The 25,559-nt window shown below is 39.1% G+C and overlaps 1 protein-coding gene across 1 annotated transcript; it reads right to left on the bottom strand.

Annotated features, from left to right (window-relative positions):
* Positions 1-8,413: 8,413 nt before the first annotated feature.
* Positions 8,414-24,437, bottom strand: ppm1aa (protein phosphatase, Mg2+/Mn2+ dependent, 1Aa). The gene is made up of 6 exons (XM_022221761.2): positions 24,072-24,437; positions 22,280-23,133; positions 22,059-22,176; positions 17,232-17,343; positions 17,011-17,068; positions 8,414-13,589 (listed from the first exon to the last, which is right to left on the bottom strand). The coding sequence occupies exons 2-6, from the start codon at positions 23,114-23,116 to the stop codon at positions 13,560-13,562; spliced, it is 1,155 nt and encodes a 384-aa protein (XP_022077453.1). The 5' UTR covers positions 23,117-23,133; positions 24,072-24,437; the 3' UTR covers positions 8,414-13,559.
* Positions 24,438-25,559: the final 1,122 nt, after the last annotated feature.

Here is a 25,559-nt window from a genome sequence, read left to right as displayed (position 1 = left end):
CTGATGTGCAGGCTGAGTTGGTTAAAAGATCTATGGTCATACAGTAGGAGCTACCTTCATTTGGAAAGATTGAGCCTGAAAACCAGCAACTTAGCTCAGCACCATTGTTCACCACAGAGTCATGTGTGGAGGTCTGTAGATTACAAAAGAACAACCGAGTTGTGTGATGGACCAAGAAAATCTGAGGAGTACAGTTCACTTGTTTACTCTTGAGTCAAGCATATAGATAGCATGGATGGAAAGATTGGAAAAAAAACTGTGTGTGTAAAGCCTTGCTTAATGCCTGTTAACACTTAACATGATGACATGTCCTTCACATGGAGACTAGATACACTGTAAGGAAGAAACATTGGTTTTATGACAGTGGTTCAGTGGAAAACACAGCTGGAAGAGTTAACTCTGCTGCTTCGAAGGCTCACAGCAAATATTACTGCTGTATTTATTGGCTTGATCTCTTTAAAAATGGGATTTACTGCTTCTAGTTTATGACGTAAAGGGAAAAGTACAATTTTACTTCCTGACTAAAGTGATCAGATCAGAAATAAAACTTGCAAGAAATGCAAAAAAGCAAAGTTTTTAGCAGGAAACTCATATGCGCTCCAGAGTTTACGAATAACAACCTCAGATACTTCAAGAGCTCAACCGGTGGATACCTTTGAGAAAATAAGTGGTGGTTTTGGAGCCATGGCAGAATATATTGTAAGAATACATCATATAAAATGCCACCTGTGCACTTCCACACTCTGAAAGGGCATTCACAGATATTTAATAAATCTTTCCTGGATTAATTAACATGTGATTCATGACAGAATGCTGCTTTTATCAACTATTGCACAAAAGCTAATCTATTAAAATGCTTTCCAGCAAGGAAAGAGAACAAAATTAAGCCACTGCAGGTGACGTTAGCCTTATTCTACCTGGTGACGATAATGCTGTCGTCTATAATTTCCTTTAAGCCTGTGAAACGAATTTCACAGGTTCATGCTGCTCAGCTTCCTCTATCTGAGCCTTAGGCCTCTGCACTGTCCTCTCCTATCTCTGTAGCACATCTAACAATGTAATCTTTAATAAATGTAATGTCTGCTTTGCTGCCTCAAAGTTTCTATAGTGTGGATTAATAAACAAGAGCAATAAATTATCTGCAGTTCAGGCACTTTGATAACATGATCCCAAGCCTGTCTGAATGATGTTCTGCAACTTTTCTGAGGTTTAAGTTTCCCAAACTGCAGCGATTGAGGTCTTTATCCTCCTTTATAATAACTTAACATTAGCACATTCCTTATAATAACTTAACATTAGCATGTTCAGATAAATTTACATACATTACATGGGGACGGGGTAAAGTGGCATCTCTGTATAATTTTATACAGTATCTAAATAAGTGCATAAAGTTGGTGACTGCACACAAAGAATGGATGGCTAACTAAACATGAGGAGATATTCACCAAATTTAACAAAAAGTGTGCCTTTAAGTCATGGTGTGGAATGATGAGATGGCCATGACGGATGGGGATAAGTTCATCTTAAAATGAGTATATGAAAGTGAAATTTTGAATGACTAGTTGGGCATATCAGATGTTTACGTGGATGTAAACCACATTCAAAAGAAATGACATAATTATGGTGATGGACAAATATGTGGCTCGACATCCTCTGATTATTCTTGTTTTAGCTGAAACCACGGAAGAAGAGGATGTCTGGGTCCTGGAGGGGAGGAGAAGAGCAGGATGAAGATGAGGTGAAGTTTACAGACACAAATGAAGTGAAGTGATGCCATGCAGGAGGAAGGATTCAATCACTCATTGGCTGCATGCTACTAGAGGCCAGACAGCATGCAGAAGAGAGGAAAAGGAAAGATCAGCATGGGAAAAAAAGATCGAAACCTTGTGACATTGTGATTTTATTTAAAAATACAAAAAACAACACATTAATGGTTGAGGGACCATTAAGACGGTGAGAGACCTCCATAATCAGTCAGGAACAATTCCATCCCAGAGTCAGAAAAGAGAGCATGCTGGAGAAGAGAAAGCGTTGCACAGGTACAAAAAGGAAATCAATTTGCTGAGTCATATTGACATATCTTCACCATAAAGGCAAATAGTTGGTCTTAGACAAATGCAGTAATGTACAAAATTACTGGTATGGATTGACAGAAGACAGCAATGAAGGTACCTAACAAATACTGTATACCTTTAGTACTGCTGAACCTTTCAGAGACACCACCAAAGAAAACGCTTACAATTGGGTATTTAACCTGTGTCAAATCTAATCCATTTCACATACTTAACGGGAAGCTGTGAATTCTACAGTTTTTGCTAAGATGTCAATGATCACCTTCTGAAGCTGTAGTTTGTCGTAAATACCACAAAGTGTTTCAGTTAGTGTAGGAATATATATTGAAACTGAAGTGAGCAGAATCCTGCGATAATAATGCACCATGGTTCACATTTGTTTCACCTCTTTTTAATTGCATTTTGTCTGAGTTCACAAGTAGAGTGTTTCCTCTTATGTACAATTAAAACAAACACTATAGAAGGAATATGTTGAAAATTAAGGTGGAACACTAGAATGAAACAAAAATGTATACACTTGTGATCTTTTACAGGCAGGTTAGAAAACATACAGACATTAAAACTATACTGAGTCCACCTTAGACTTCCAGCTAGTCTTACTGCCCATTATAAAAATGACCTGTGAACACCCTAACTTTTTCAGTTTTGGACATAAGAGCTGTGTCTATTTACAACTCCGTATGATGGCTTGACATGTCAGAGAAGTCACAGAGGAATTTCAATATCTGAAAGCCACAAAAAGAATACAGGAAGATTGGTGAGAGGGTAAAATCAGTGAAATCACAGTTGCAGCAGTAATCAGGAGGTTCAGAACATGCCACAGTACCACTAATCAGAGCTGCAGCATCATCATCCTAAAACGATGCCATGGACAGTGTGACACTTGAACGGTACAACTCTGGACAACAGCGTGCTTCACAACTGGCACAGCAGTTATGAGTGGAACAGCTCAGACTGTGACAGGGACAGTGCATAATGTCAGCCTCTAAGGATGGTGTCCAAGAAAAAAAATGTGCTTGCTATTTTGCACAAACTGCAAAATTATTTTTTTTAAAAAAGCCTGATAAATATTGTCAGCAAATTCTTTGATCAGATGAGACCAGGATGATTTGTTTGGCTCAGATGGAGTCCAGCATGTTTGGCGTGAACCTTAGACGGTATAATAAAGATGGACAGAGCACCTGGCTCCAAAAATGAAGCCTACTGAGAAGTGTCAAAAACTTGCAGTATCACTGGCTCCAAAAAGCTCCATAGACCCTAATGCTACAAAGGAAAAACTAAAATTCGATAGACTGCTTTTCATCATCATTATCAAACGAGAGATCGGGTGGCCAATCTGAAAATAAATCAATATAAAATTTTATATAAAACGTTAAAGCTGTGGGAAATCAGGGGCGTGGCTATTTGATTGACAGTCTGGTCTGGAATGATTGGCAGGTCGTCTGGATGAGGCAGCCTGGACAGTGTTTCACCGTAAACTCTGTTCTGATTATTTGGATTAATTCTGACAGAATAACTGTTGGTTTATTTATCGGTGAAGCAGCAGAACATTTTCGCAGACAGTTTTTCTGCCCGTTGGCTTGTTTCAACCAGTTTCCTACCTTCGGCTGATTCTACCAGCAGACATTCAGAAAGACTTGATAAGTAAATGTTTATTTTCTTATTGGTGCTGATTTCAATGCACTTTAGAGGCAACTTTAGTGCCAGATATAATGTGTGCAATGCACTCTAGATGTCGATGGAGTTTATTTCTGTGTGTTTTGACCAGAAAAGAGTTTAGCTCCACTTTTGGTGCACGTTGTTAGCAGCACTGTGGGTAAACAGCAGAAGCCCATAAATGAAGGGGGGGGCAGAGAGTCCTCGGCTCTCAGTTAGTCTGACCAACCACTGCTCTCTGGCTTCTAAAATCCAAGATTGCAACCAGGAAATAGCAAAATCCTGGCTTCATTTTCTCCGTGCAAAGTCCAAAGGGTGAATCACGGAAGCTACGTCCATCTTTAATATACAGTCTGTGGCGTTAACCTGTTCAGGACTATCACAGTGAATGCATAGTCCTGAAAGTGAAGGACAGAGGTGTGAGTCTGATGATATGGGGCTGCATGAGGGCAAAAAGGTGTGAAGAGATGACATTTTACTGCTGGCAGCATGAATGCCAGTGGATGTACCAAAAAACTGGCTGACAAGATGAGTCCCAGTCTGCAGAAGCTTGGCAGAAGAAGAATATTCCAGCATGATAACGATCCAAAGCACACTGCCAAAATCACAGAAGAGTTTCTAAAGAAGAAAACAGCAAAAAAAAATTGTCTGGCCAAGTCTGACATGAATCTAATAGAACACTTTTGGGGAATTTTAAAGCAAAAGGTAAACAAACACGACCCCTCTGACTCTGACCAAGGACAGAACATCTCTCTAGATCCTGTTTGCAGAGGAAAGATGAACATACTAAGTATTGAGAAAACAACAGATTTTATATTCCTACTGTTCAAAATAGAACAAACACAGTTACTATAAGGTGATACAATTGTTAATCATTTGACATTTCAATGATATTGAACAGTGGTGTGCTTCTGTTGTAAACTGCATGTGACCACTGCTCTACTTTCCAACCGTGTTTACATTGTTTGTGATACTCCTCCTTACATACAGTAACTTTGCTGTACCTGATAAACCACTAGTTTGGCCATAAATCACAATTAAGTTAAGAGCAGCACGTAAAAAACAAACATCAGTGGATAGGATTTGACCAGATTTATAGTTACTCTACTGATGTATTGTTGCACTTCTAAAAGGCTGGGGAATGGCAAGAAAGACCATAAAGAAAAAGAACAAAGCGGTTAAACCTGAAGAAGTAGACAGCAAGATGCCCTAACTTGGAGGCCCTGGTATGGGTCAAATCCAAACAAACACAAAAAAAAACAGGATCCGACTTCTCTCAAAACGGCGAAGACCAAAAATGTTCAAATTCTATGCCTCCTGTTTAGAACAAGCTGAGGTAACCCAGATGACATCACACGGGGTATTTTAGAGAATTCCCTCCAGAGCTACATGGACAGCTGAGAACTATTATTCACAAATTTATGGAGTTTCATTTAAAGAAATAAATCGTGTGTTTGCATTCAGATTTACTCACCAAAACACAATCCCTTCAGGTTTAACATAAGTGTTGAAAACAAGCAGTCTTCCTCTTCACTCCCTTTCTTGGTGTGTAACTGCCCCCAGCTGCATTTTGGAGACTGGACATGTGCATCCATCAATACAGAACTGACCCACACAGAAAAACATTGCTCCACAGCATTAATAGTGGTTATAATTGCAAGTTGTCTCTTAATACATGTCGATTTAGTCTTCCATGAAAAATAAAGAAACATAAAGATACCTCAAAAAAATAGCCATTTAGATGAATAAAGACAAAGAAGAACCAGCAAAAACACTGACCAATCCTCCAATTGGGCCTCTACTTCAAGACTGTGATATTGCATTGAAAGATGCTTCGGTTCTACTGTCAATCCCCTGTAGCTGTGACAAACAACTAGTCAGCCACTTGCCAGACAAGAGTTATTCTGAGACAGGTTTTTTTCTCCCCTTCCACACAATGAAATATGGATAAGAGCGGTGAGGATAGTGGGCAGCTGTCAACAAATTCCACAGCTCCCCGCCACCACTGATCTATCAGCCCCATATCTGAACCACAACAGCCGTGACCCGCTGGCTAGACCTGACATTAATCCTAAATCTTCCAGTCAGTGTGGAGGAATGACAGGATATAACACGGCGGTGGGAGCGAACGCTGATACAGGCTCTAACAAGGAAAGGTGCTGATGCTAATGAGTATATCTGTGGCTCTTTAACGAGCCTGCATCATTTGATGTCCTAATTTACAATGAGCTGTGTCTCAGGGGTGCAGGATAATGAGCTGGACCGGGATTCCCAGGGCAGCAGCTTGTGTAACCCATCTCATGCAGGGGACACTCTCCCACCAAGTGTGAGTGAGAGACAGAGGGGGAGACAGGAGCAGAGAGATCAGGAAGGACATATTCCATGTCTGCAGGAGAGAGGGGGAGGCTGGGAGGGAGGAGGATGGGGAGGTGGGTACATGTCATCCTCGCTTGATATGATTGTTTGTACACACCAATCATTGAATCGCTGCATCCAAGTGAGAAAAGCTTGTGTTCTCTGTGACAAACTGACCTCGGGCAACAAGAGCACTCACAGAAAGAGGAAATGGAGAAGCAAAGCATGGCGGGTGGGGGAGAAGAAGAAGCTTTAGAGAAAAGAGAGTAATTGCTACTGGATTTGATCAAGAAATGTCAAATCACCAATCAAAGGCATCTCTTCTCTTGCTTGCATAATGACAATCTTTCTCCATTTCTTACTGAGCAACCTTGAGAAAAAAAGAGAAGAAAAATCTGGCTCCTAGTTCACTCTGGAGCAAATTAACAAATGTGGAGCTCAGTGACCTCAGTGTAGAGACCATCCACACAGAGTATGCAGTGTGCCCCACCACCCCCACCTCTTACTGCTGCGTCTGCATGGCTGCATTAGTCAAGCTCAAATGGGTTTTTCCGCCATGAGAAGCAGAGCATGACATGCGCTCAACAATGGCAGGCAGAAGACGAGCCAGCTCCATTTGATGATGGCTTCTGCCGACGAAAGCTTTTTTTTATTTTTTTTGGATGTGGTGGAATACAAGGGCAGCATGAATCATTATGGGTGCACAGGTGGCCCGAGATCTAATGAGTCACATTTTGTGCCGTCCTAATGTGCAAATGGCTTAAAGAGGGACGCACACGGTCAAAAAACAAGCATGTTTTAGGTATGAGCTGGGAAACCTATCAGCTATTTTTCTTATATTAAATCTAACACAATGCTCGCCGTCTAAAAAAAAAAAATCACAAAAGCAACAGAAAGAATGAATTTCATGCCAAGAACTTGCTCCACAATTGGCTAACACCACCCTAACCCACAGTGGCAATGAGTACAACAGCAAACGCTTGGATTATGAATTTGTCATTACTTTGCTGCTGGGTTCTATTTATTTCATCGGGACATTATGACTCAACAGTTTAAAAGTCAAGCAATAAAAGCTGGGATTTTAATGAAACTAAGAGCTGTCATGAACCTCCTCTGAATAAACAAGCACTAGCTGTTTCTATCAATTAACTTCCAGCAAATTGTTTTCCTCAGTGAATGCTTCTGCTGGTGTTTCTAATCAGCCCTAGCTCTTAACACTGCCCCCCTCTGGCTAGCTGGCTGCCTTAATGGGTCATTGTTTTTGCATTGATCAGTCAGACATGGAGTCCCAAGAGAAATCTATGGAAAAACTATATGAAAACGGTCAATCTAAAAACAGATTGACATTCATTTGGAAAAGAAGAAATGGATAAAAGAGATTCAAGTTGAGATTTTTTAATGTCACACGAGTATCCTCAGTATCTGATTACACAAAATCATACTAAAAATAACTTGTATTTGCATGCTAGTGGATTCATCACAGGAGCCACAACAATCCAAATTGTACCTGATCTATTAACTGCTCGCCACTGAGCACCATTTGAACATTTGACCTTCTAGCACAGCTCATGACATTATGTTGACATTTACAGTAATCCCTCCCATGGTTCTTAATCCCAGCGGCCGTGGACTGCCCTCACCCATGCCCTCGGCTCAGGCCCCCCTACAAGCTCTCACCACATACTGACAGAAAAGGCAGAGAGACAAACGCAACTCTGATACTCGAGCCGGTCAACAACACCCTTGTGCCTTAGAGAGCTCAAAGGGCTCAAACCATGCAGCGATGAAAGGGCTTGTTAATTATCATACGCAAAGTGAAGCATTAAGTTACCCATTGAGACTGAAGAAGCAACGTGACAATGTGTTACCGTTGCATTTGAGTCAGAGCTCAGCGGCAGATTTCCCTGAAAAATAAATACCGGTCAATGTTTGAAGAGGCCACAAGGCCGTATATCAATATGTACAGCTGTTCTCAAGGTTTTTGTAGTACCCCCCAATACCCTTAACATCAGTATGAGAAAATATTCTGCCTGGTGCACCATGGAAAAGATATTTTAAACTCATTTAAGTTATGCCTCTATTTTCTTTCCTTCCTTCAAGTGGCAGGATGATGCAAAGCAAGTTCATATTCCAACAGATATTATCTAAGTCATCGTTTTCTGATGTGTTGTTCTTGATCTTCCAGTCAATCTTTGATTTCATAGTACTTTTACTACACTTTATAGTTGCATAATCTGGCTGTGTCTTTAAAGCTGTGTTTTGGCTGTCAGTCACAGAAAGTTTCACTTGAACAACAGGCCCCGACAGATAAAAAGCGATGAAATGAGAGGTACAAGATGACAACCCATTTATTTAGTAATACATTCTGCAAACTAGAAATTTTATTCAAACTTCAAAGGCTAAAAAATGAAAGAAAGGAGGGAAAGAAAGGGGAGAAAATTTAAGGAGCAGGGAGAAAAATGCATCTATTCACAAGCAAGGAATGCAATTTGTTCAATCGACAACACAAATAGTACAATTTAGTTCAGGGAACAAAGCTTTTTTAAACATGTCTTTTTTCTGCCATTCCTTTGGAGCTAGAACATAATACAAAATATACAGTTATTGAACTTTGTAAAATCACTCACAGAGGCCTCTGAGAAGCATTTGAATCAACATTGACAATACTTAACTACAGCACTCTAAAGCTATTCTTGAATGTAATCATAAATAGAGCAGACATGAATGTATGTATGCACATTTTGAATGCTTACGAGGTTACCATGTTAAAACACTTGCATTTGTTAAAAGTATGACATCATCTGCAGTGGAAATTAAATAAGCTTTCAAGACCGAGATTCAATACGGTAACATGGAAAAAAAAACAACAACAGAATACAAACCAGCGATGTTTGAAAAGTTGTACCTTGTGACAACCAGGACAAAGTCACGTTGTTGATAGCTAAAGTACCTTAAAATGGACAAGGTTTTTGAATCTGTCAGAGTGTAATGTCAGCGGCATTTGCCTCATAGTGTTTTGTGGAACAAGTATTTTAGGGGGCAAGATGAGATTGGGTAAGGCAAATCGGTGAGCTTATTTATGAGCTGAAAAAGGTCAGCAAAGTGAGGCTCAGGCCGCCCTGTAAGGGGACGAATAAACCACCACTGCTAAGGGTCACACAGTAAACGCCACAACTGAGGTACATCAATATGTACAAGAGGGCGCAAGCATTTAAAATCTCTTTAACATCTGCCAGGTAGTCCTCCATACAAGAATATACAGGATGGATTCCAGGCAACCAAAGGTAACTCTGTAAATAGCTTTATAATCTTTTTTTTCTACAATAACAATTTTCTGAAGGAAAAAAAAGAAAAGAAAAACAAAGCTGATTATAGAGACGATCAGTGCATATGACTATTGTCATTTAGTCACACTTATTATCTCACACATCTCACATTTCTAAAACCCTGAACTCTCAATACAATTATAGATTTGAGCTAAGTGAGCATCACACGAGTGGACGAGCAGGTGAAATTACACAGGTGATCGTTTAAGGGGATTTGTTTAGGGCGGGCTGAGGGCGGGCAGCTTGTAGGACAAGGCCAATAGTGTTTCTAGCTCCTAAAGCAAGTCATCATTTGCAGTAGCTTCTTAAATCATTACTCGATTTGTTAACATCAGCACAATTCAGTCAGACACTGCACATGAGCACAACCATATCCCATTCAAATAGATCAGTGTTAAAATAGGAGGTTCTAGGAAGGAAACACAAGAAAACATCTGTCATTAAAGTGAACTGCTTAACAAAAGACAAAAACACTTCCTATAAAGGTTATGAGGTATTTCAGTTAATGAAAAGTTAAAACAAAAAATATATATACTTGGGATAATTTTTTGTTCAGTTTAAGGGGAATATTGGTATTTTTTTTTTTTTTTTACAAAATTGAAACAAAACACCCACATGGGGACAAATCATAATCAAGCCGCGGTCAGTATCTGCCAACATTCCAACAACAGCAATTCTTAATATTAAAAAAATAATTTCTACAATTCTTATTCTGTAGAATGAGTATATTGTAGAAATGAGTGATCAACCAGGATTATCTAAGGGCCACATCATGAATTCTAAATTGCAAAATGCAGGACAGCCCAGGGGCATGTGGTTGTCAACTGCCTCAACACACAAAGAAATAAGTTTGTTCCTCATTAAGCTTGAAGGAAAAACACATGAAATGTTCATTTCAGAGTCATTAATACCTACCAGGTTTGCAACAAGCAGCTGGGTGCTGATGAATGTTAGATAAGAGACATTTAGTGTACTTACTTAACAAACAGAAGCTATGCAGAGTGAAATAAATAGCTTACAGATTAAATATAAACTGTTAAGCTAAATAAAAAATCATTTTCAAATACACCTTTTCCCCCTCAAACACACTAAATAAACTGACTAAGCGTTTTACATGATGTGAGTACAGTGGGTATACAAGCATTAAGGTAAGTTTTGTGGTAGAAGTACAATAATGTAATTTTAAACCAAAAAGATGCAAATAAAACACATTATTACTATTCAGCTTTTTGTTTTTGGTGCAATTTGCTTTTTTTATGGAAAGGAATATTCATGTGAAACCACATTTTTATGCCAAACACAAAAATCTGTTTCCCTGTTTGACATGTTCACAGTTTTGAGTCAGCTACCACTTTAACGAAAAGGTGCTGATGTTACATGTCTTTTCGTAGATGACTGTTTAAAGGTACCCCATGGAGTCTCCACTGGAAATACATTTAGGTTACATTCAACATTTATTAGCAAAATGCATTTTGCTGTAAGGCCTACCAAACTTTTCCAGAACAAACAACATTTTCAGAGGCTTCTTTTGTGCCGTTTTGAAATCAGCAGTTTAAATCTAATTTTCTGGTCCTGTAGAGTTTTAATGTGTCTTTATGCCACGTTACCATGACACCACCTGTTGATATATATACATTACTGCCCCCTGCAGTCAGCGGACGTACATTTCATGTCCCCCATACGTTTGTCTTGCACGTTCGTCCTTGTTTGTGAGTGCTTGGAGAGCAAAGACCTGCTCGTCAAAACATCTCTCGACAACATCACTGAGGTCAAAAACTCTACAGAGTACCTTTAAAAGCCAACTAATGGGAACAAACAAACAAAAACTCTTAAAGTTCATTCCCAGTAGCTTGACATTTGTCTTTTGCAGGGTTTCAGCTAGATTCTCTTTAAATTGTGACTCTGTCTTTGGCATTTCTGCCATAAAAGCATATTAGAAAGCAGCTAATTCGGGATTAGGATTTAATAACTACCTCATCACCACAAATCTAAATGCAGCGAAGCAGTTAGGATTGTCATGTTGATTAAGAATTATAAGTCTAGTACATAATTTCTCTGTGTTACATAAAGGGAGCTGTTCGAATCTTCATTGTTGATCACAGGGACACCAAAGTGATTAGAGGGAAACATTTGTTTACCACAACACAAAACTGTAGCTAACCATCTCAAGACAAACCAGAATCACATTTTGTCAATGGCAAAAACTAGCTCAAGCCAAATGATTTATTCCTTGAAAATTTAAGTCAAAAATATATACATACATAAATTTCCAACAATGCAAGACAAAAAAAATGGCAGAAAATAAATCTGAAATAAAACCATTTCTCTTCAAGAAATATATCTACTGCGTATGTTAAATACAGGTTTAATCAGTGGCTATCTTTTCAGAGGGGAAATTAAGAAAAAAGTTAACCCACAGATCATACACTATAGCAGCAAACTGTATTGTGCTGTGGCAGCCGTGGGGGTTTTAAGTAGAGCAAACCTGATGGGAATAAAAAGGTGCTATACAACCATGACAACTCACTGCAGTTAGTGGATTTGTTCTTGGTGTAAATGTCCAAATAATAAAAATGACCTTTGTAAGTTTATGAGCCTACAGTTTCTTTCTACTTTTGGCCTGTTAATATGTGATTCTGTCTAAAATATTCAGTGCTTAACTGTTCACTTCAGTCAAATTATCAGATGTTAAATGCTAAAATCTATCTGTACCACATACAAAAACTGAATCTCATGAAAAAGGGAAAAAAAAAAACTTGGCATAGGCTGTCATAAAGCTGAAAAATGAGATCAAAAAAATATATGGCACCCACAGTGGTCACTGGTATCGATATATTCTTAGAAATTTATAGTTAAATATGACACGATAGATGTGCAAGCCTGACTGGCTGCAAACCTTTGTACACCTCTGGTAAATTGAACTACTTGTGTCATCTCAGGTTATGGTAAAGTTTGGAAATATAGTGTCAAGTTGTTCAAACGAGTAACACCATGTAAACTGTTATCCAAATTGGTTTGGAATTAGAAAGTAGTAAAAGCCTCTGTTGGGCGATATGCAAAAAAAAAAAAAAAAAAAAAAAGGGCCAACAATGGGTAAGCATGGGGAAAGCAATTCCCTTCAATTCCAGCCTGGTTTGTTGTCTGTACCACGTCATCAAATTGAAATTAGAGTTGCACATACAGATCTGCCTTTCCACTCACGCACGTGCGCACATACATACACACAAGCACCCACGCACGCTTGCAAGCATCTATTTGCACAGACAAACATGCTAACATGGGACTCATCATCAGATACCTTGCAGAAATGAAAAAAAAGAGATGATTTTTCCACTTCATGCTTTCAAAATGATTGACAAACACCTTGCCAGTATTATTTGAGCATGTACAGAAAACCACTTACAAAAGTAAAACACAATTTTTAAAAAAAAAAAGCACAGGGAAAAAAATAATTAGGATTTTAATGGTTTGATATAGAGAGCTTACTGTGCTGTCAACTATACAATTTACCCGTTTCTTAAAGGAGCATAGACTAACTGAAAAAAAAAGTAAAGTAAAAGCGCAGAGACATTGTGCCTGGAGGACAAGCGGTAATATTCACTGAATAGACATTTGTTAGAATTCCAGAAGAGCAGGAAAAGGCAGATAGTGCATAAAAGGTTCTCTTTTTCCATTTCTTTCATTTTTTAACTTAAAATCAAGCTGCATTAAATACAGGCTGTTTGTACAGGACAATTGCACTTCACAAAAACAGAAATATACAAACACACACAAGGAAATGTGAATCAAATTAATTACAGCAAAAAATCTTACTACTTAAGCCGATTATTTAACAAAAAGAAAGAAAACCTTGTGGACTCACTTGTTATGGATTACTTTAGAGGAGAATATTAAGGTGGGTGAACATAAAGGGGAGACAAGACGGTGGGGATCCTGAACTCCAGAGTGAATTGGTGCTGCACTATTCCAGGTTTGTGTGCATGCAACTCCTCTTCCTCCTCCTCCTCCTCTTCCTCCTCCCATGAAATTCCCTTCTTAGAAACCAAAAGCTCAGAGTGACGGAGAGACAGACTGCTGAGCTGAGCAGCTGTGGGTCTTGAGAGGATGGTGGTTTGTAAACTCTATGCTGTGTTAGTGGTAGGAGGTTGTGTTACCACATGTCGTCTGTGGATGCAGAGTCCTTGATAAGAGAGGAGAGGAAGGAAAAACCCTTCAGACTCTGGCTCTACTTCCATGAGATCTCCATCAAGAGCCGCACAGGTTTTAAGCATGTATGATACAAACCAGCAGATACTAAAAATAGTGCACAGAGAAATATGAGTCACACCATTTCCCTCTTTGATGCTACTGTAAATATTATTCTGGAGTTGAAAAAATGTACAATTAATTTCCGAAACGCACTCTTTTCTTGTCAAGAAAGACAACATGTTTTCTTTTTTTTTTTTGTCAGAAGTTAAAACACGCAATAGTTCTCAGTGACTGTAGGAATAATTTTAGTGTCGTCAGCCGAACAAACCCCCCGTGCTCCAATAACAATTTATATTGTACATCAAACAAAATCTACTGATGAAGAGTCAACTTACATCTATATTTGTTAAATAAAAGGTGCTTATAATAGAGCAGACATATTTTGACTGGTTGCTCGATGTGCTCTTTGGCAGTGGGAGGAACAGAGTACGCACTTTTTCTCAACCTAATGCATACTGCAAGGCTCACCGAATGTTTACTTGGAAACAACGTGAAAGAAGTCTTTTTGGTGTAGCTGCATTTTGTAAGCACAGACAGCCAAAAAGCCGAGTGTAAACTTTGCAAATAACTGTTACAGCTCAACACCATGTCTGTGTTGTACTTCTCTATAGTTCCTGTGCTAGGATCGGTAGTTGGTAGAGTTCTAATAAGTATAATATGATGAATAAGTTCAAGTACATTTAATTCATGGATTTGATTTTTAATTTCCTCTTGACTAATTAGTGGTTGAAGAGAAGATACAATTTCAGTTTGCCAAATATTCTTTGGCCGAATCCAGGCCTAATTTTGACGGCTATAAACATTTCAAGTAAGAATTAAGAAGGCGATTTTAAAACGAAAATCAATTCCATATCACCGAACAGTTTGTGCAATAGCTATTGGCGTAGGATTCTCAAACTGACACACAACTATTTGAAAAAACATTCTTGCAGCTAATGACAACCCATTTTCAAACATGACAATATTTGATCCTGAGATCATGTGTACTAATACGTCTCAATGCGAGTAAAAATATGCAAGTGACAAGAGTGTGAAGAATTATCTGGATGCAGCAAACTCAGAATTCTAACACCCAGATTGGCAAAACTAACAAATGTATTAAGTCCGAACAAATATACATTTGCAAGGAAATAATCTCCACTCCGTAACACGACTGTACGGTTTCAAGTGGGCTACAAATTTTTGTAGTTTCAGGAATTCCAACTCAGTGCTGAGTCTTCTCTCTAGCTCAATGCTCAGTGTCTCAGAGGTAGGTAATTAAAACCTACCAAGGGAAACTTTGTGAAACAGTTTTTGAATCAGCTTGTAAATAACAAGGAGAAGTGTGCCAAATTTAATTTAATTCACCTCTATTTTCAGTGTTTTAATTAGTACGGCATATCTTTCATCTATTTTTGGCATTGACACAAAATTTTCTTTCACTACAAAATACGTTGTATCTTGTGTGATCTCAGATTGTAGTTTGTCAAGGAGCTAAGTAATACAGATAAATATATTTTGGGATTTGCATTGGTACCAGAAGAAACCCAATTTTTAAAAAACAAGACGACATGGTCATCAATATCCCCTGCCACATGTGATGTCTAGGAGTCTATATCCAAAACAAAATAGTGATCAAGGGCCACAACTCTTAAATATTATCGCACAGGTCTCATTTTCGAACTTGATCAAGGTGTCCATGGTGTGAAGCTACACTCTAAATTTCATAATCCTAGCTGTAATAGTTTCCGAGAAAAGCTGTCCCCTTCATCTCGGACGGACGGACGGACGGACGGACGCACGCCAAACCTATACCCCCCTTTTCCACTTCGTGGAGGCGGGGGATAAAAACATGGATCAGGTGCAACAAACATGATTGAGATTTATCTAACGTTTATGCATGCTATGATTACCTAGCGGCAATGAGTCCGCTTTATGCATACACTTTGTCAGCTAGTAGAAAAACTAGTTTGGAAGAAGAGCAATTCGGAATATCCTCTCAGCTTTAGAAAAGACACAGTGACACAACCGGATACTATGGATCATGTAAGCAGTTTGATAATGGCATATTACAGATTAGACAGTGTACTTCTCAGGAGTGTCAACAGGAAAATGAATTGCAACCAAGTTCCTATAAATTAAGGAAAAAGAGTCACTTGTATCGAATAATAGTGATCTTCCCTTAATAATAACAGGAATAAAGCAGTCTATATGAAAAAGGAATAAAAACCAAGAGTAAGAAAGTTTAATTAGCTCAAACTCAAACCTATTTTTATTACTGAATTTCATTAAGAGTGATTGTCATAATCTATGACATTTGTTTGCGGTTTGCGTGACCAGGTTTGAGCACATCTGCACATGCGCACAATTTTGAGGTGTGCAAAAATGCTACAGACGTGCCCTTGAAAACCTGAAAGTCGAAAATGCTGCCAAAGGTGGTTCAAATAACTACTCACTCAAAAAGCTGAATATTGTAATAAATACTGTTTAAGATTTCTATTAGTCATGAATACAACTGCAAAGAATTCGAAGAAGCTAATTTCACCGCCTAAATGAAAAGCTTTGTGTAGACTGGTGGCAAAAAAGCAAAAAATCTCAATTTAGCCCATTTTGTATTCAAGCTGCACCACATAATACACACAAGTCAAGGAGCCTGACAGCTTTATGAAGGCACTCTAATTTCTAAGATAACTCAGTGAGAGACAGTAATTTAAAAAGTTTTATCTTTATACAAACATAAAATATTGAAACAAAATGTCAATTTCTACTGTCAAGGACAAGATAACGTACACAGTTAAAATGTAGCTGACCCAGTGAGCTTATCTGATGAAATTTTAAAAGCAAGAATTCTGAAGGGACAAGGGCAACCGCTTTGTGGTCTGTCTGCATAAAAAAGGATTGATGAGCAATGTTCTAGTTAAACCACTGTGCAGGACAATGCAGTTTTTTTTCCTCACAAGCCTCACACAGTTCCACTCATTAGCCCTTTCTTTTTTTGATTTAGGGAGTACTAATTGGTGAAATTAGCTCATGAGGTATGAGAGTGAAGATTTTTTGGCACAAAACCAACAATAAAATTGTGGACTTTAGTCAAAGTTAATTATCACGCAAATGATTTCTGTGCAGATGCAATTCCTGCTGATGCCACGGGCGAAGAGACGCCTTGAATAGGTTCCTACAAAGTCAAGCCATATTATTTTTCCCGGATTGCATTTTTCAAACAAGTCTATTTTCTTGTTCTATCCTTTTATCGATCTATATATTAATGACATGCATAAGATTAGTTTAAATTTGCTGGTCACATCAACCCATGCAAACTCCAAACTCCAAACAAAGCCTACCTACAAGGATCTAAAGAGCAGCTGGATACTCACTGTGTCATCACTTCGGTAAGGGTTGAGTTTGTTGTACACCGCTTCAATAACACTTCGTCTGGGGGGGGGGGGGGACACAGAAAAGTATTACATGCAAATTTTCATAAAATCATAATAATGTAAAGCATATACAGAGATTAACGTGACAATCACAGACAGAAAGAAAAACTTGCCAGCATCACAAAGAACTGCCATCTATTGCAACCTTAAAGCTCACTTACTTGCTTGCCAGTTCTCCTCCAGGAGGAAGATTAGGGATGCTCTCAGATGCTAACGTCCGCATAACATGGACCAAATCCGGGGCACCTTCATCTCCCTGCTTTTTGATGATTTCTGTTGAAAAACAAAATATGAATATTTAAGATATGCTGATGTATTCTCATACAGAAGTGCTTCTAAAAATTTCTAGTCAACACATGCAAATTAAATGTTAAAAAAGCTCGTATCTATTTGTTTTGGAATAGTATTTGAATGTTATCCTGTTTAGACTGACTCCTAGTTGTTTGAGTAGAGTTGGGTTTCATTAACACTGAAGGTCAGCACCAGAAGGACTGGCAGGTTAAGCTTGTTTGCATTTTCATGCTGTACAACGAAGGGTAACTACTACATTTAAGATGTTAGAACTGCCTTCCACCAGCTGCAGCTTGGGAATATTATGGAATATTTGGAAAAAAAGAGTTATGTATATAAACTGCAGAACATATTGATGGTCTGCATATGAAGCCCTTCAGGGACAATTGCAGATCATAGTTTCAGGAAAAAAAACAAGGTTACTCCCTGTAGACTGCTTGAGTCTTTGCATGAATACCAGTCACACCATTCCAACCACTACTACAAGTAAACTGTAAACCTGCGAGAAACACTGAGATGATGAAACATCCAGTATGATCCATTTCATTTATGGTGTAGAGTATGGTCAAAGTACTACACCAAACACTGTCGTTGCTGTCATAGTGTTGACGTTTCAAATTTAAGTGCTATAATGACCATCTTAATCAAACACATCCTGTGCAGCCAGCAGAGGAGCCGCATATCCTGTTGTGGTGAACTTAGCAGTACGGAATCAAAAATCAAATTTACTACTGAGCTACACTGAACTAACTTGAGGTCCCAGACAGGGCTGGCCTTAAAAACAATTTCTGGGCTCCGGATATTCTGCCCAATAAACAACGAATATACGATTATTTGGTTGGGTTCTCAATATTCGGATCTCAAAATACATATTCGGATACCACAGTCACAACCGAATATCGGGGTCCAGCCCTAGTCCCAGATTATCCTTATGCAAAAGAACAAAACATTTACATTCACCTTTATTCGTGCTAAAAAAAAAAACAACAACTTTGGCATGCCAGTGTAGCAAATGCTAGTCTGGAGACCTCTGATGAACAAAAACTCTACACGTTGCCTGTTTATTCATGGTACAGGCATTATAAACAGCAGATATAAATAAGGCACATTGACCATGACAGAGCTGTGCATATACACACTTATCAGTGGTTACTCTGTTAGACATTATGATTTTCTTTCACATTTCACTAAAGCATTAGAAATGCTGATGGTTAATGTCCATTTTTCCACCACAGTATTGTGATACTTTTTGCAGCTTATACATTCATGAACATTATGATATATTCAAACTACAAGCAATACGGTTACAAAATGGTCAAGGATGACCAGCTATAGCTACACTGTTGTTAAATCACCGCTGAAGTGTTGCTCGTCAAGGTTATTAATGCCATTGTAAAAAGGGTTAAATAGGACTGGGAACTGGCAAACAGCAAGAAACCTGTTTTTATTTCAATTTTCGAAGAGAATGGAACAGGAAATTGTAGGCAGAGAAACAGAAAGGGGGTGGAAATAGCTGAACAAAAACATACGATTGGTTAATGTTTACTGCTTAATAGGGTTGCAACTAACGACGCGTCGACGAATCGTCTGAGCACGATACGTCAACAAAAGCGGAAGTGAGTGTGCAATGCAACACAAATCGCCGTCCGGAGCTCGGAACATTTGTGTTGCATTGCACGCTCACTTCTGCTTTTGATGACGTATCGTGCTCAGACGATTCGTCGACGCGTCATTAGTTGCAGCCCTACTGCTTAATTGAAACAGTGGAAGAAAAATAAGGGCAGCTAAACTTTGATTGGTAGCATGTCACACCAGTGCAAAATCTCTGTCTTTCATTGAAGATGGCTTGGAGAGAGTCTGAACACATCAGGAGATCATAAATTAATGTATTGAACAGGTTCGGGTGGTGTGATGGCATCATGGTGTCCTGCAATACTTAGAAACCCTACAGGTATGATCTTCAGTTAAAAAAACAAAAAACAAACACTGGGTGTCATCGCGTCATCATGTTTTTGAATGAAGATGCCTCCAGTGTTGAATCATGGGTTGTTTTTAGCCCCGATGTAGGCTAGCAAGTGTTTTCAGTCTGCTTAGTCTTTCAGAGTTAGTCAGCCCTGACAGGGATTTGTTAACAAATGAAAAGCAAGTTTAACCTGCAGGAGTCTCAGAAGTCTCATGTAAAGCGTTTTTTGACTAGCAGGGGGGAAAAAAACAAGCAAGCGAGCATGAACAACCAAGAATTACAGCTATCACAGTGAGCTCAAAATGACTAGATGGAAAAAGCAAACTGTCAAGGAAAATGATTCTCACTGCTTCACATAACTGACAAGACAGAGCTGGGTTTGATTCACTAACATCAGTGTACATACTAAGGTTTTTCATTCTTTACTTTGACAAGAGAAAAGGCTTAGGTGATGAAGACTTCTACTCCTAAGGTGTCGTAAAAATATATATTTCCGTAAAAGATTTTCTTTTAAAAAAGGTGCTGGAAGAGATATATGTACAGGCATAAATGCAATTTGTATATGCCTGTATACGTATCTTGTTCAACCAAAGTTTCCTCAAGACTAATTACAGTTAACTTTGCACTGTTAACAGCACTTAACTTTATTCACTGTGTAAAAACATAATACAGACCAACAGCATTAAATCCCAGAAAGATTTGTAAAGGTAAATGTTCTAAGAGAGTACTAGAGGTTACCACAGTGTCAAAAATGTGTGTCGATGACTTTTGACCTTTCAAAATATATCTTTTACAAACATTACTATATACCGCATAGTGTAGTATCATTATGAAATGGTATCACAGAATGGAGAAAAATCAGATACCCTCCAAGCTAGTATTATATATTCTAAAGATGGTAAAGATGCTCTAAAATAAATAGCAGTGCTGTTTAAAAAAAAAAAAAAGTTATTCATGTAAAATAATCTGTATTTTCTTCTTGAGATTTTTTTTAAATTTGTGAGATTAATATCAGTTCCTATTTTGGTAGCAACAAAAACATAAGGATAGACTTAAGGTTATGTTATTAACTCTGAAACTCCATATTGCATGTCTACATCTGATTACAGGGCTGGCTCCTGACTGCAACTAATTAAACAAGTCATGACCAATTGTATTGAGAGAGCAAGGTATCAAAAGCTGCACTCATCTGACTGCCCAGTAAATAAAGAAATACACTGTTATGTTAATTAACTCTAGCAGCGGGAGGGTGCTGGCAACATATGCTAACATGAGCAGTGATAAAATGTACTATCCATTCTTGCTTTGCTCCAAGCATATCTACAAGTATTGTACCTACAGCTGATAAGCCATAAGATAATGCAAACAGGGCAGGGGGAGCATGGCAGACAGGCAAAACAAGAAGTGCAGCTAAAGAAAATAAAAATGTATTTCAACATGAGTGGCTGGCTGAGTTAAGAAGAACTGATGCACTGTGTAAATAATGCAGGCAGTGGTGTGGCTGGTGCTGGCAAGCCCAAAACTTTAAAATTGCACAATGACAGGATGCAAGACAAGCTTTACAGCAGCTCTCGCATGGCCCAAAAAGTAGCCCCTCTTCACACAAGCTTTCAGCATCAAGAGGGTGCTAGCCTGTCCAGTAAAAACGCTAAGCTGTGTCAGTTTCACACGACATATCACATTGCTAAAGAGGAGATGCTTTTTACTAAATCAAAATTAGAAATTATGAAATGGACAACCGATAAACTGTTCTTAAGCCTTTACATTTTGGGAATGGAAGCTTATGTTTCGTGTCAGTTGCTGAAAACCTGCTGTCCATGACCCGAGTTTAGCACCATGCTCCACATTTAAAGGTGTTGCTCTTGATGTAAAATAAATCTGTTAATTTTGTCAGGAATGTGGACACATCTGACGGTAACAGAATTTGACATTATTGTAGGATAGTACATGTTCTTTTCTTTATGTAAAAACAGGAATAGTGCACTACTAAATTAGACCAATTGTGATTGCTATGACATCTGACATTCATGCCAACAAAGCGTACCAAAGTTAACTGAACTGAGAGATTCAATAGCATTAGTGTCACAAGTTTGAAATTTTCTGTCGTCTCAAACTGAACAAAGCAAGCAAGCGTTTAAAATTGTGATGCACTACTTGCAAACACTGAATGTGAAGTAATCATTTATTGACACACATGAGAACTGTGCAATAAAAAACTGTCATGCCACTACTACAAGCAATAAAGAATGAATGTTCAGTCTTTTCCTTTGTGTTCTGAAGTTAAACACATTACTAAAATACTTCAAATTGTTACTAGACAGCTGCCTTAAACTGTTAATATACAGGTGTTTAATGATAAGCCTTGCGACATTGTGTGATCTATTGAAGATGCCAGTGTAAATGTTTAAGAATACCACCTCAAAAGATTTTTTTAAGTACATTTGCAAAGTTGAACACGTATATTTAAGCCTATTATTCACTGATCTTTTCCTATCGTCTATATTTGGTCTGACGTCTCACCAGATGTGAATAATAAAAAAAGAATAAATAAACAATGACTGCTTTCTCTCAAACAGGGTTTTGGATGTTTTCCTGGTTTTGGCTCTAGGTGTACAGGTGTGACATACAAACATCTGCAAGCTTTGTTTTCCCATTAGGCTAGATGCTACTGAAAATAATAAAAAGTAAATTTGTAAATTTAAAAAATAAATTTTTAAAAAAAGGACTCCCTTACCTTCTACTCTTCCCTCCAGATATTTGTCCAGCTCAGCCTCCCGTTTCACTGCTTCTGGAGATACCTTTGGGGCTCCAGGAAAGCAGATTAACACAACACTCATATTGTCTCGGCTTCCCTGTGGAAAAACAATGAACAAAAAAAATGGAAGTCACGTAAAATTAACCATGACGCCAGACAGGTAACAACACGTCAGTGCAGGCTGTGTGGACATGTCGTACCTTGTACAAGCAGGTGTCAACAATTTCATTGCTGACTTTTTCAAGATCATCTGTAACCTCTAGCCTTGACCTCACAAAGTCACACAGTTCCTCATTGGCCATGACATCCCAGATGCCATCACAAGCTAGAATAATGAATTCATCTTCCCCCTCGCATCTCTCTATTGCATAAACTTCAGGCTCTGGAGAAACAAGTTGCTCTGTTGGGCCTTTTCCATGCACACACTTGTAGTCGAAATCTCCCAGAGCCCGAGACACAGCTAGGGACCCATTAACTCGCTGGATCATGACTGAGCCACCGGCATTTTGGATTCTTTCCTTCTCCAGTGGGTTGCTGGGTTTGTGATCCTGTGTGAAGAAGTGCACAGCTCCACCTCGACTGAGGAGCCCCCGAGAGTCGCCACAGTTGATGAAGTAGATATGGCTTGGAGAAATCATCACGCCTACTGCAGTGGAGCCACTGCGGTCCACACCATGCTTCTTCTCAGAGATGGTTCGCATATGTTCATCAATCTGCAAGAATCCTGTGCGGATTCCATTCTTGACGCTATCCACTGACTGATCTTCCTGCAGAGCACTCTGGAAGTCTGAGTTGGTGGTGATGTGCTCCAGAAGGTGCTCACAGCAGTATTTGGCCACCTGAGAGCCAGCATGCCCGTCATAAACAGCGAAGAATGACCAGGGGTCGAGACCATGAGGCAGACCAATCACTGCTGTGTGTGCATCTTCCATCTCAACCCGCCAGCCCTGCATGCTGCTCAGCCCATACCTAAGGTTGTTACCTTCACCATGGGAATTATATTTTTCCATCTTTGGTTTGTCCAGAAATGCACCCATTGTGTTCCTCTAATAATCTGCAACACAAAAATCAGAGACAAAGCGGTTGACATGAAATTTAGTGATTCAATTGCTGACAATAATTTGAAAACTTTGCAGCAATATTTATTTTGTAAGCAAGAATGTATACTTTCTTGCTTACAAAATAAATATTGCCGCAAAGGTACATTGGAAAAAATCTGTTTTTTTTCTAAAAAAAAAACAATGTAGGCCTACTACTAAACAGAAGGACAGACTAATCACTTTTATATCACTTGGATTCAAACAGAGAGCTTGTCTTTCATCCATTTGTGGCAAAAGATTAGCATCTTGGAGCTGAGTTCAGGCCCCGCTCTAGTCTAAAAATAGTAGACCTGTGTACACATTTTGGCTACATATTAGGAACGCTTCTGGTGTGGCTCAAATTGAACGCTATCGAGGCCCTGGCTGTTAAACCTCAACATTAACTGTAACGACACGAGTTTAGTTAGTTGATCGCATTTTAATACACAGTGAACCACTCTGACCTTCGCAATGCAGAACACTTCACCGTACAAGCCAGCCAGAGTAATATGAGTTACATGTCTGCAGAGCTAACGTTAGCTAACCGACTGACCAGTTACTCGATAACCACCAAACACAGAATATGTCAAGTCCAACACTAACGCTGTGATAAGCTGGTTTACATCATGAACCTGCTCTGCAAAGGGCACTTGTGGTGTTGGTTTTACAGAAAAGGTTTGCTCTGTAGCAAGTCCAGACAACAACTGAAATAAACAAACAGCCTTGCCTAGTTGCGGGCCTTGACCCTTGTCCCTCACAGCTAACTTTGACAGGCCTCCCTCTACGGTTTGCTAATGTTCAGGCAAAGCAGAGCCCTTGGCCTTGCTAATACACTACCGCTACATGCTAACCTAGCTAGCATAGATAAGTGCCCAACAGTTACGGGCTAAAGAGTAAATATTTTGCGACTTACCAAATAATCAAAATGCCGGTTGACAGCGACGGAAGCTGCGACAGGGACAAGGACCGACTGGCCGCGGTTCACACCAGAAAGGGAGCACCGACGAAACTGAGGGGTTTGCGGCGGGTTAGCTAAGCTAGCTAGCCAGTAAGCTAGCAATGAGCAGTCGTCACTCAAGACTCAGTGCATATAAATTGTGTAAGTGCGGAGCTCCCTCTTTGCGTGCGCCCGTGATGCATTACATTATCTCAAAATATTCTAACGGATTTTCTTGTGATTTTGTGGGCCGGAGCTTTGTGCGGCCAAGCCAGGGGGAAGCTGAAACGTCTGCCCCAGCCTCTCCGCTTGACAGCTTGACAGCCTGCTAGCTAACGTTAGCTTCGGAGGAGCAGAAAGCCACAGACACAGGACCCGGATGTTACAGGTTGCGTATTCGAAAACATGACATCATTGTTGAGGAGTTGTGGCTGCCCGGGCAGCTCCACCGAAACGTGCACAGACAGCATGTTTACACCAACACGGGCTCCCACATCCAAAACGTAGCCTGCAAATCATGTCACAAATCTGTATCTGGATTGAATGTAGATTCCTAAAATAAAACTCATATCCAAATGGATGTGCGTAAATATGCACACATATAATGGGTGACAGTGTTTTGACTCGACAGTTTTTACATTGGATGGATACAAAAACTGACAGACTTTTGTCATATATAAGTAATATGGGCAGTGAAATGCAGTGTATGTAGAGGCATTGGTAAGATCTTGACACCCAGAGACTTTCGATTTGTGTAATTGCACCGTTTTCAAGTCATTTCAGAGTACAATTAATGCAAAATGTGAGACTGGGCAAAGTAATGTCATTACACACACACACATACATGTGTGTGTGTAATGTAATATATATATATATATATATATATATACACACACAGAGTTCATTTCAACTTACTTCAATAATGTATCCTTACACTATCTTGGCATTTCAATTTTCTTCAAGGTATTTATTCTAATGCAGTACAAATGAAAGTCATCTAAAACAACCATGAGACTTTCATCACTGTGAAATATTAACCAAACAAAACAACAAAGAAATGTTAGAGACCCCATTTTTAACTCGGTGCTTCTTTTTGTTCTTGGTGCAGCGGTTTTGGAGGGAAAAGGGCCAAAGGCGAAACAGGTGTGGTTATATAACCTCCTGGGTGTGCCCAGTAGGATGACAGGTTATGCAGTACAGACTTATGAGTCGTGATTTCACCAGAAGTGAGGTGCATCAACTTGTGATTTCAGCAACCACACCTTCAGATGGTACATTTGAATTTATCAAATAGAGTAATCACAAATTAGTCATCTGAGTTTGTCACTCAAATTTGGATGAAATTACCAGGCTGGCAATGGGTCTACCAAATGTTTTCCCTCTAGAGATGTCCTCCAGTGTGTGAGTCCTTCCAACAACTGGGTTCAACATTAGACACTGTCCTTCAGATCACAGTCCTCCAGG

The sequence above is a fragment of the Acanthochromis polyacanthus genome, chromosome 1 (genome assembly GCF_021347895.1).
Source record: "Acanthochromis polyacanthus isolate Apoly-LR-REF ecotype Palm Island chromosome 1, KAUST_Apoly_ChrSc, whole genome shotgun sequence".
NCBI classification, from domain to species: Eukaryota; Metazoa; Chordata; class Actinopteri; family Pomacentridae; genus Acanthochromis; species Acanthochromis polyacanthus.
The sequence above is the reverse complement of the archived record's forward strand: the minus strand, read 5'-3'. Positions and strand labels throughout refer to the sequence as shown.

Bases quoted from the DNA above. Each gene is read 5' to 3' on its own strand.
- ppm1aa (XM_022221761.2), bottom strand. From the start codon at position 23,116: ATGGGTGCATTTCTGGACAAACCAAAGATGGAAAAATATAATTCCCAT. The intron at 22,177-22,279 runs GTACGACATGTC...GTTTTTCCACAG, and splicing joins TTGACACCTGCTTGTACAAG to GGAAGCCGAGACAATATGAG. The intron at 17,344-22,058 runs GTAAGGGAGTCC...GTTTTTCAACAG, and splicing joins TCTGGAGGGAAGAGTAGAAG to AAATCATCAAAAAGCAGGGA.